We start from the raw sequence: 12,804 nt of genomic DNA, 5'->3' as shown, positions 1-12,804 counted from the left end.
CTCGGTTGCAGTCCCGATTTTCGGGTGCTAATCGCAAGAATAGTGTAGACTATGATGAAGTGTTTGCCTTAGTCACAGGACACGAAACCATTAGAACCATTTTCGTTTGCTGTGTACAGAACGAAATGCGTGTACCTACCACCTATGGGTCACTCTTTATATTGTCGACAACTTCATTCTCTACCGTTAGATCTCGCTTCGTCGTATTCTGCTTCGCTTGCGTTCTTCGTCACGTAGCTCACTCGACGACGACCACGCGTCGAAGTCTAAACAGGCTCGAGTATCATGAGTGGGAAAACCCCCTTGCCCCTGTGACTTTTAAGCTAGTGGGTAGTGTGCCAACGCGTGAGAACAGGTCAATATATCAGATAAACATAGAAACGAAGTAAGTTCAAGATTCCTACATTTAAATATATAGTCGGCAAAAGAGCTCATTATAAAAATTACGTAAAATTATAAAAAAACGTCAAACCTTTATCAGAACACCATCATTATAATTTCCGGGGTTGTGCAAAATTCTAAAAATTACCCGGCTCGATTATATATGGATATAGGTAATCTATAGGGAAATATGGATTTCTTGTAGGCAACAGAAATTATCCGCCAATAAATATAGTATAAATATTTACTCACCGCAATTAATCAAAGCTGAATTACTGACCAGACACATTTCCCAGAAAGTATGGAAGTGGCATCCTGTAATGCATCAATAGGAGGAAGAAATAGGTGAAAAAGGAAGGCAAAGAAGGGAGAGAATTGTGTTTCGTCCGAGATCTACCAGTGGACTGATCAGTAAGGCTTTCTGGTAGATCCCTATCTTAGACATAAAGATGGTATGTCGGACAGTTACGGAAGATATTTATACAGATAATAAGAGGAACTGTGTAGAAGCGGGATAGTCGAGTAGGTAGTAACCCTCTAGCTAGGTAGTACTCCATTTTAATTTCAACTGATACACTACCACCACCGATAAGAAACTACAGTCATATATTACTGATAATGCCGGAATGGTGCAAGGACAGTTAGTTGCTGTGCTTATATCCTAGCCATTATTTAGTATCACGTAGAATTTGGAAAGGATATTAGTATCACCAGAAAAGATATCAGTATAATTAAATCAATATTCTCCACGAATAAAACCTACTGTCGAAGGTACAGATACAGACGACGGAGATGAATAAGGCATTAATATATACATTTTAGTGTAATTGTTGCAGGGTATACCAAAGGTGTTTCACTTTTATGGAAATCGAAAATTCAGCTCAATTTTCTTGAAAAAGAAAAATGTAGCTGTGTTATACGCAGTGCGTATATACAGTGAGTCACAAGAGTATTCGTACCTCTAGAATTATACTTTTTAATTACATTAAATAAACTCTACCGTTCAATACAGTTATTAACAATGTCATTATTATTATATATTGTACATAGTTTCTTAACCCCTTGCTAATAATTTTGTTAATAATTTATTAACAAAAAAGTATAATACATAGCCTAATAGTTTAATATTTTGCTCCATATAGTAAAATAGTACAATACTTTGCTCCAAATAATAATAATTGATGATAGAAGAATAATATTTACTTTGAATTCGAATGAATCGAGTAATATTTATGTTTATTAAATCATGTTGGAAATCTTCACCGCGTGTCTGACATGTTATTGTACCGCAAGGGGTTAAGAAAAAGATGCTTTTGTTTTATTTTGATGAGTTATGTATGAAGAAGAAAGTCTCCTTTCCAACGATGAAAAATAATTCGAAAAAATGGTCAATTCCCAGTGTGACCGAGTCGATCTCGAAGTGCAAAAAAGAGATAGGGTTTATGGCGGTCGGTATTGTTCTGCGAATCAGCGGCACAGGCCGAGGGTTGAAATTCAGGTTCTGCTCGGAGAATTGACTGTGGAACGCTCGAACACACTGTTAGCTGTTACGTGTGCACCAGCCGTGACAAAACGTAAAGAACGTTTTCTAGAAATTGTGTAAAGGCACATACCCTGAGTACGCGCTATTGTTCCGCGGTGGAACAGCCATTTTATTAGTATACCCCGACGATTTTGAAACTGGAACGCGCGAAAAATTTAACAGAAGCGTAATTTATGTTTTTCTCATTTTTTCTATTAACCCTTGACGGTTGACAATTTTCTATTAGCTCTTTGTAGCCGAGACTGTCTTAACACTAAATATGCCGCGACCGGTCAAATAAGCGGTTTTAAAATTTGGTTTAAAATTTTGTATTTTCTTTCGACCATTTTACTTTCTATCAATTTTTACATTGTCTGATTAATCAGTTTAACAGTTTTTGTCTGCCCCTTTGTTGAAGTTTCTGCTAAAACAATGGATCGTTTAATTTGTTTACCTTTATTTTGTAACTAATTATTTAGCTGGTTAGTGTGGGAATAGTCAAATATAAAGTGCTGGCATGTTTAGTGTATTCTAAGAACTTCTAACAATTCTTTTCATGGAAAACAGAATTATGCATCAAAGTCTTAAATATTAAAAAACACCACATGCCAGTCCCTCGTTACTTGAATAATTAACACTAAATTTTCAATTAAATTTGTGTATTTACACAGATACAAGACTAGGAGATCCTTCGAATCCCAAGAAACGTAATGGTCTAATTTGTATAAAAAATTCACAATGCAGTGATGCAATTCATAATGCAAAAACACATTTGCAGTTTTCGATTTCAGATATCGAAGCTCGAAGTAGCCATGACAACGACATTCGATCGCAAAGAGTTAATATATTTTACCATTTAAAAATGTATCTGCATTATTTTATGAACTAAAGGGGGAGGCATCAAAATAAGATTCTTTTTCAAAAGGGGTGGCAACAGATAGTTTGCAAACCTGTGCTACAAACACTGCACGCTTTAGATGTGCATGTCGTTGAAAATTATATAAACGGCACTTTATTTGAAATTTTGCATTGCATAGAACGTCTGGACATTTCCAGAACCATGCAATGTATATTTCCATAGAACCTTACAGTATTAATAAATTTCCCTTCGCGTTTGAATGCTTTCTTCTGCTTTTGTGCACCGATTTCAAAGGAATTCATTTTTCTTTCATCCACGGAATAGGGTAACACCTGACGCCTTCTTTTACGTAATGATCGACGATAGCTTATTCCTTTAACGATACCCGCGACTGAGGATCAAGCTAATAAAATCGTCAAAACAAAATTGTACGCTGCACTGAAAGAACGTCAGACGGTCGTTGAATATCAGAGGCGGTATTTCACAACGAATACACAAATATATACTTTTTAAATTGGAAACAGAATTCGCGCTGTTGCTTCCTTTAAAGACTTTATGCAAAGTGTAGTTTATAACCGTCTTTAGGTAGATCTTTCTCAAACCTTTAGCTTCCAAAGTGGAGAAATATCTACAGAAATTGGATATCTCGTTTACTTTATCTGTTTATTCTCATTTGTTTGGTTATCTCGGTTTGTTTCAAAGAGTTTATAGAATTAGTTTCTACACTCACCTTCTGTATATTTCACATAGATAACGTACAAAAGTTTTAAATTTAAGATTGTAATTTGTTTTCTTCACTAGAATACGAAACTTCGATCAGGAGATAATTATTCATCTTCAGGCTTCTTAACACTCTGTTATTTACCTATTTCTGTTATATCCTACTAAAGAGAGCTGAGCCATAAGTTATTTTTGTGTAACGTCTGACATCAATTGTGCAACTAAAAAATTAAACTTCTGCATTATCTTCTACTCGATCCTTACATCACAATACTTACAAAAAGGATCAAACGTACACCGCGAGAAGATACTGACAAGGACACATGTAAGAATAAAATTTACATTTTTCTCATAGAAGTTCCAAAATTTTGACACACTTCGAGATAAATAAAACGCATTCAAACACATAGCTTCTCAATTAATATATTTTTACATAAAGCATTTTTCAAAAACAGCTTTTGCAACATTTCTCTCATAATCTAATTTTCAAAGTTAAGTATGTCGAGAATGAAACATAAAGTAAAAAATTTTCCCTGATACCTGATCGTAATATTAATAAGTTTCAATAATATAATATTAGCGTAAATTATGCAATTTGCACTGTAACAGAACCTTTTGCAAAATCCTTGATATCTCAGAACGTTACTATTGTTACATAATTCCTTCTGCAGTGGAACCCTTAATCCCATTCAAATTTGTTTTGTTGCGCATAAAAATGTACAAGAACTGCTTTTTGTGTAATTGAAGTATAACTGAAATATCATTGGAGATGATTTTTCAAGGACATCTCTCTCCTCGACTCAAGTAGGCAGTCCGAAATCCCAAATCGAATACGGTCTACCAAAGGCGACAACATGATTCGATAAATCCGTGTCGACAGGAAAAAAAAAGTGCGAGGTAAGAAAGGCTGGATGGAGGGTAGTATACATTTAAGATGGTTGCCACGGTAACGGTTGGCGTATAGCCAGGAGAAAGCCCTGATAATCTAGAGAGGCCAGGATCGACCTGACCTCGTTTCAAACGATCCTTGAGAAAGCCACGAAAGACTTTAACTGAGAATTTTCAACGCAAACCAACTTACTGCCCCGTGTTCAGACGTAATATACAACTGCATCTAATCCTTTATGGTTATTTTGTCGGAAAATTCCGCTGAGCTCCATCTAGTATGGATAGAAAATCACGTGTATTTAATTAACGAAAGGAATGCACACATACACCTCGCTACAGTGTACAGGACCCTTCTCTATCCTTATGTTTCTTAACACTAAAACTACTAAACGAGTCAAAATGACCCATTCCTGATTTTTCATGTTGCAATTATTAAAAAGGTAACAGATATTTCCGTGGACAATTATTCAAGAAATTGATTTAGCAATACGCAGACTGAATTGTAAATCAATTGAAGTCTCCATAGATGCACTTTTAGAGTTTCTATAAAGGAATTTCAAAAAGTCAGTTTAACTGCTCGATAGTTTTTAATGTCAACACTAGAACTACTGTACCAGTCAAACTGATTGGTTTCGATTTTTTCTTTCGCAATTATTGACATCTTAAAAGGACTGAATATTTGAAATGATCTTGAACATAAGTAGATTCATTTGAATATTATATTGAATGTCCGAAAACTGAAAATAATCTATGGTTACAATTTTTATAGGTATCACATATTAAGATATTTAAGGGATTAGGCATTAAGATCGAGAATTATGAATTGCATTGTAATTTAATTGTACGAAGAAACTGAATTACGATTTCCAATATAATTGCAGACAACGTAATTGAATTACTTTGTAATTATAATTCATGAAGTCATTTACATTTTACAATAATAGAAATTTGAATTAATGTTGATAATTTGGTGGAAAACTTTTCAAATGCATCTCAATTAATTTCTAAACTCTATTTATGTTGTGCAGAAATTTTCCTTCAATTCTAATACACATCTTAATTATTTTGCGTGATTAGTATCGATACTTTTCAATTATCACATATATGAGCTCATTAGAAAGGTACTAGGTAATTATGAGTTCGCTATACTTGTGTCTTTTGTGTTAATCATTTAAAAAAAATATTTAATATATATTTATTGACAGTACAAAAGTAAGACGATCGAGTAGGATTACTTCATTTTCTTATAAGCTAAATATACTCCACTTTATATTTTCTTTAGAATAATTATGTACTAAGAACACAAGTATATATTATTACTGGTATAATATTGGGTTGGTTCCAAAGTTCCGACGTTTTCTTATAAGAAATAAAAAGGAGAGTTCTTCAAGTATTTTTATTGACTAAATCTATTATATCATTTCTATAGCTTGTTATTGCCCTGTCCCATCTTTCCATACGCTTATTTATATTATCCTTATAAACATGTTGTGCCTTCGAAGAGAAAAATGAATCCAATGGTATTTTTACTTGCTCCAATAACGTCCAGCCAATGTGTCATAAAAGCTGCAAAACAGTTGAATAGAATAATTTGTTTCGCTTCAACCGTTTGAGATGTAAAGCAATATTTTATCATTGTGCTGGGATTAAACAATTATAGATACAATAAAATAAGATTATGTGATACCATCCCAATTTATTTCACCAAATGAATTAAGACATTTTTGGAGTTTAAATGTTTTAAACGCTATTATATGCTTTTTAACATTCTCGTTCTGAAAGACACACGTACACGAGTTAAGCGATACCTTCACGATAAGAGATATTACCAAATTTTGAAATGACTCATTCTGTGATGCATAAACTTATATAGTAGTGGTCGTATACTTCCGGAAAAATGGAGCTATGAAATAGTAACGAAAGAAAATATTTTTATATAGAGCTATCAAAAAATACAGTATAGGACGGGCTAACTATTAACTCTCTAGCCTCGAACAACGTGAAATCCACGTTGCGTGAATTTTCTTAAAATTCTATTGTTAATTTGCGTAGAAAATCGGATTGTGAAGCGTATCACACGCAAAACCATATTCGAAAATAAATACGATTTCTCCATTTCCAATTCTTTTTACTATCTCTTTTTCGCGTTCCCTTACAAATATTTTTGTGATAAAGAAGTACAACTTATAAATTTCGTCTGCATTTCTAAAGAGAAAAATCAAAAAATTACTCGCGGTTCGACGGTTAATTTATAAAATTATAGATACTAAAATCATGTATCCGTGGACTTTTTGACCATATTTTTATTATATTTGCTGTTTTGTTTATTTTTCTTGTTAAGATATTTTCCCTGTTTTTATTTAATGATAAATGTTGTGCCTTTGAATATAATAACGTAAAAATTATTTGTTTCTGACTCTGCCTTCAAGAACTAAGGTAAAGGCACCAGTAATTTACATGATATCAGTAGTTGATCATTTCTCAGTAAAACGTGAAAAATAAGGTTTTTAAAAGTAATAATCTTTCCACAAAGACCCGATAGATATGCTACAGCATCTACCGATCCAACTCCGAAACACTTTTACCTGAATTAAATTATTTATCGTAAAAGCTAACGATTTATTTCATTGACGTCGGTTGTATACCTCCAATTTCCAACACGGAAATCGTTGCAAATAAACGATATTAAAATAATCACTTTTAGTGTTTTCAGTTTTATTATAAATGGCCAACTGCGAACTAATATATGCTCAATTATTAGTTCCCGGTTTTAAAGGATGGTAAACTTCTGATGCGAGTATTGAATTTTCAGAAACGTTTATACGATTTGGATAATATAACTATTTCAAAAAGGTTCGCTTTGTTGCTTAATGGAAGAAGTTCAAACCGCATTTTCACACATAGAGTTTCTCTATTTAATAAAAGAGCAAACGTTTACTATCATTTACGCAGAAAATTTGTCTTAACTGGCCAACTACTGGTGCTTTTACCTTATATTACGTTAATTAGTTTTTAGTACAGTGTACGGAGCACTTTTTGATTGGCCGTATATAAGGTAGATTGGCGGTTCTTACAGTGACCACACGAATAACGTTTGCCTCTCGGAGCTGGATTTCAGTGATACGCTCGAATTTCCGCTTCACTATCGTGAATTATCCTCCTTGAGCAGTACTAGTGTTCCCGTATGTAAATGAATGGAAGGATTACCGCGCCATTTACTTTCTTATTCCGTCTCGTCCAAAAGTGTCCCTTAATCTTTTGAATGTACTTTTAAAATAGGTAGTTGCTCAGCAGCGATGCCAGAGATGTACTGCACTCGGCAAAATCACATATTAAAAAGGGAGCTGTAGGATGGACTAAAAAATCGTATAAATCAAGTGATGATAATATTATATTGCTGCACAAGTAATGTCCACCTTCTCGTTTGTATAAACAATCTGTCTCCCTTATCTATAACACTTTCGCTGCCACGGTGGTCCCATGGGACCGGAGCTTCGAAATGACTTGAGAATAATTATAATTCATAAGACAACTGACGTCGAATAAATATATTCAATAATGTAAATAACTAGATAACAGAGTAATGTAAGAATTAAGGTAGCAAGTAATTAATAAGTGTTCCTTTTTATCTTTGCTACAAAAGAAGAAGTGATACGTAAAACGCTGATGTTTTTCGTGGAATTCCACGTGGTAATATTAATTTTAACACTAGATTTACGGGCATTTATTGTACAGTTTATTCTATTGTTCCTGGGAAAGTTGATATTCGTTCATTTAGATTTTGGAAATTGTAGATGTAGAAATAATGTTTATAAAATTCAATCTGCGTCAAATTTACGCGTTCCGTAAACCTAGTGTTAATAAAAATTTTCTACGAATTTTTAATATAAACATCGATATTAGAGCCTATGAGACATTGGTATAAGATATTCTCCTTAATTTTTTAATTTGAAATTTAGAATTCAGGTGTTTTAGAACATCTCCACGATAAAGCAAAACTACAACTAAAGTAGGAGCTTATTCCACTAATAGCAGACAGACAGTACTGAAATAAAACATACGAGATGACTAAAACAAGAAACAGTAGACACAGAAAAATACAGAATTGGATCGACTGAATATCAGAAAGAAGTTTCGTGAATGATGGAGAAACTGTCCAGTGCCAAATATGTGCCAACAAAATTGTGTCAAAATTAGATGCAGTTTCAGCAAGAAATTTTCAAACAATTTTAAACATTGCGAGGTTCGGTAATTGAAGAACTGAATGAGATTAAAGCATGCTTCTGGGGAAAATTTCAAAATGCCCCGATCACACCTTGCGATGAATGTTCGGTCTGAGCGTGTAAGTTTACCTTAAGCGATAAACGTCATCAATTAACAATTGGCAATCTCAAGAAAATACTCGTAACTTATTGTAATTAAAATTATAACTGTTAATTGCTATGTTTGAATAATAAAATTATTATAGCATACTTCCAGTATATGTAGCATACATTTGTATATTCTAGTTTATGTTGACATGCTATTAATGCGTATTCAACATATGAGCCTGTCAGAAGCCAATGCGGTTAAGTCCACTTTCTAATATTTTCTGACGTTTGTAAATTTTAATGGAATAAATAATATTCTTTTTACTTATTAATTTTCTTAGTCAAAAAGCCCTTCTTTTATAGCTTCTGAATATGTTGTATAATAATTTCAAAAGCCATTACATTAATTTTCTCAATTTTTTATACCTAACCGCATTGGCTCCTGAGCGACTCATATGTTGAGATACTTAACCCTTTGCACTCGAGAGGTGACTCTCAGTCACCACTTGATTTGATACAGTAAAGTTATAAAATTGAATATTTAGTATTTTAAATGAAACTTTGTATTGCTATAGGAAATATTTAAATAAAATTACTTTGTCGCTTAATTTATCTGTGAATGATCGTTAAATTAGTTTCAAACAGTGTCGTCTGTACCTCGTCGAAAAATGTTAAATATTTCCAGTGAAAAACTTTCGAGTGCAAAGAGTTAATACTGTGTCAACTAATTAATACGCATTAATTGCATATTCGACATATGTTATTTGCATATTTTGACATATTTTAGTAACATAAACATCCGCAGTCTAGTAATTAGTGATGGCCACTAAGCAATGAAAAAAAAGTGACAAGGTAGGGGGTAACTAATTTTGCTCGCTTGGATCAATGCCCGATTTCGTGCTCGCAGAGTCCTTAGACCGTATATAGGTATATATACATAGGTATATATCTACCTACTCAGCGTTGTTCAAGAGAAAAGCCGCGGGACGGCGGGCGCAGAGGCAAGAGAGGTCTTTCACTATGTGTTTTGTTCATAGTTTTGATTGGTTGCGTGCAACCGCATTGACGGATAACAAATTAGTATCGAAATTGAGATCGGAAAAGATGAAAGTGACTTTCAGGGCTCTCCTCTTGAACAACGTTGAGTAGGTACTTGCAGACTCAGTCTATGTCAGTATGTATTATATGGATGCACGAGTTGAAGTGAAGTCAAGATAACAGAAGAATGATTTCACATGCCTTATTACCTCTTAACTTTTTCTATCTAATATAAATGTCATTGTGACTGTTTTTGGTACCACGAAATAATAAAACGCCTTTTGGTCGTGGAAAAATTGCAATATTAATAGAAGTTACTTCAAGAATACACTATTTTGTGTATTTTACATATTTCTTAGGTTGAAGCTGTACCTGTGTTAATCAAGTAAAATACATTCTGTCATGATGATTGGATTTTGCACGTAAAAGGAAATTTTCAGAATCAATGTGTAACCATTGAATCACTTTTCCCTACTTTTTTTTTGTGGAATAAATCGATTTGACCAATGAATGGCTCATGTACAGGTATTTCATAGCTATTAACCCTTTGCCTTACAATAACGTGAGAGAGTCGTGGTGAACATTTTAAATAGAATTTAACAAATATAAATATTACTCAATTCTTGCGAATTTAGATGATATATTATTCTTCTGTTATCAATTATTATATTATAAGACAAACGTAGACATAGAATATACATAGAATTGTTTTCTTTATTCAATAAATTATTGCTGACAAAGTTGCTGCATCGATTAGAGTTGAAAAATAAATCATAAAGCAAGAGGTTAAAGTTCGAAGAAACAAAACTGTACGATTAAGACTGAGCTGTGTTCCAGCCGAAGCTCTTAAGATTGCATACTCCTGACAGCTTTTTTAAATTAAAGGATATTAACTTTAAATGAACATGTGATGAAATCACGTCTTAATGATTTGTGTATCCCGCGAAGGGGTTAAGCACGTGAATGTTTGAAATTCATGTTTACTGATTACAATAAAAAAATAGGAAGCTGTTAATATGGTGCAACGTTACCTGAATTTGACAGACGACTTCTCCATAAGGCCAGCATCCATAAATGGCTGGCAGGAAACCGAATGGAGTAACCAACAGTCCAATAGCCAAGTCATTGCTCGCCAGACTCGTCAACAAATATCTCGGCTGCAATAAAGGTGAAGAGAACCTGTTGATCATTTAAATTACATTGATGGTGCGTGGTTCGCTTTCTCAAATACAGTTACAAGATTGGCTCGGACAAAACTTTGTACGAACGGCAATTAGTGACTGACAGTCACAATGCAACCCCGTGAAGTGAATCACAGTTATCGCTAATTATATTTCACTATTTTTTGTAATATCATTCTGCAAACATCTTAACCAATTAACTGCGTTTGACGAGTATACACGTCACCTTAAACCTTGAAATAATACTAATTCTTTCAACGATGAATTCTTTATTTTTTCACATAAACACGTAATTTTTCTTTGTTTTCTTTTAGTTTTTCATTAAAAAATAACCTAGGTGGATTCGTTCTGCACACACTTCATTTCTTAATTTCATTGCGCGAGAAACCACGATTTTTCAAACTAAATTCCACAGTTAACAGATTAACAAACTGATAACTAGAACTGTGCGAGGACTTGTAAATATAAGGTGGGGATGGAATAAGAATTTGTTGGAAATCAGCACGAATTTCCGAATATATCAGAATTTCTAAAAGAGTCGAGACACTCAAGATGGAATTTTCGAAAAAGTCAGGATTTCAGAAATAGTTGGGATGCCCGAGAATATTCGGGGTACCCGAAAATTACGAGAAATAAGAACAAACCTTTGAAAACGTCTAAAAAAATGTTTAAGCTATTTAAATATGCTCAAGAATCTTCAACATTTTCTGGAATTCCGAGTTTTTTGAGAATCCCGATTCATTCAGGAATTCTGGAATTTTTGGGCGCTCGTCTCGACCCAATCTAATATCTTTTCGAACGATCTCAACCCTCGGCTTCCTGACACTCTCTGTGACGTACTGATTCTGGGACACTTCTACTGATAACACCTTGATGATGAATATGATGTTACATTGACATCACCGATTCAAAATTCAACGCCACAAATTTCACGAACGCGAACTCACTGATATTTATTAGGTGATCTGTTTGTTACTTATTTTCCATCAGATTAGTAATACCATTTCGAAATTCATGTTTAACCTATATCCCCTACTCAACATCGCATTCAGCGTAGCTGGATTTATTATCTCCCGAAAGGCAAAAAAATTACGATGTTTCTGTACGCAGTAAATTATATGTGTTTCGCATATACAGTATAGTATAAAATAAATTGCTAAAATGGCCGTTTAATCATAAATATTATAAATAATAGTTATATAAATACGTATTTATATATGAAAATATATACATTATTTAATACTATCCAAATGGATAATTTTCACTGAATGCAATTATCATACAACAGCGGAATACCATTATGTATGGGTAAATTTGTAGCGGCTAGCTGTACGCCCGAAAGATAAACGTTTGGTGCACAAATGGTCCGAAAAATTTATATTTTACAACGCTGGGTGTACGCATCCGAAAGATTTATGAAAACTGTTTCTTGTCACACACGAAATTAATGCACGGGTGACCCTTCTAGAAAATAATACAACGTAGCAGGCATCTGCGAAGAAAGCAAAATATTTCACAAAAAAAAAAGTAACAATAATTAACTACCTTTACTAGCAGAGTATTATGAAAAGATGTTGCCTGAATTGTGGACTTAGTCAACACTAGAACTACCGAGCAATTAATATGATTCATATGTAATCCCTACGAAAATTGTAACAACAGATTATAATCTGTATAGATAGATAATTATTTAATACTGAAACAACCGCACTTGTCAAAATTACGAGTTTCAATTTTCTTATTTCGCAACTATTAATATCTTACAAAATTACATCTCCACAATAACTCGAAAAATAAATAGTTTTACTTGAATATTGTAATCAATATATAGAAAAATCGAAAGATATCTATTGTTACAATCCTTATAAGAATTACATCTTAATCATGTTAAACGCTGTGATATAA

The 12,804-nt window shown here is 33.3% G+C and overlaps 1 protein-coding gene across 4 annotated transcripts in view; it reads right to left on the bottom strand.

Annotated features, from left to right (window-relative positions):
• Positions 1-12,804, bottom strand: part of LOC116428571 (trace amine-associated receptor 8c) — a 133,287-nt gene that overhangs the window by 46,655 nt on the left and 73,828 nt on the right. For 3 of the 4 annotated variants that reach the window (XM_031980360.2, XM_031980361.2, XM_076368121.1), the window contains exon 3: positions 10,750-10,875. The exons of the other annotated variant lie outside the window; for it this stretch is intronic. In XM_031980360.2, coding sequence (XP_031836220.1) covers positions 10,750-10,875 — 126 coding nt within the window. The remainder of the gene's footprint in view (positions 1-10,749; positions 10,876-12,804) is intronic. 4 annotated transcript variants of the gene reach the window in all.

Source organism: Nomia melanderi, chromosome 1 (genome assembly GCF_051020985.1).
Source record: "Nomia melanderi isolate GNS246 chromosome 1, iyNomMela1, whole genome shotgun sequence".
NCBI classification, from domain to species: Eukaryota; Metazoa; Arthropoda; class Insecta; order Hymenoptera; family Halictidae; genus Nomia; species Nomia melanderi.
This window is presented reverse-complemented; position numbering and strand designations above follow the sequence as displayed.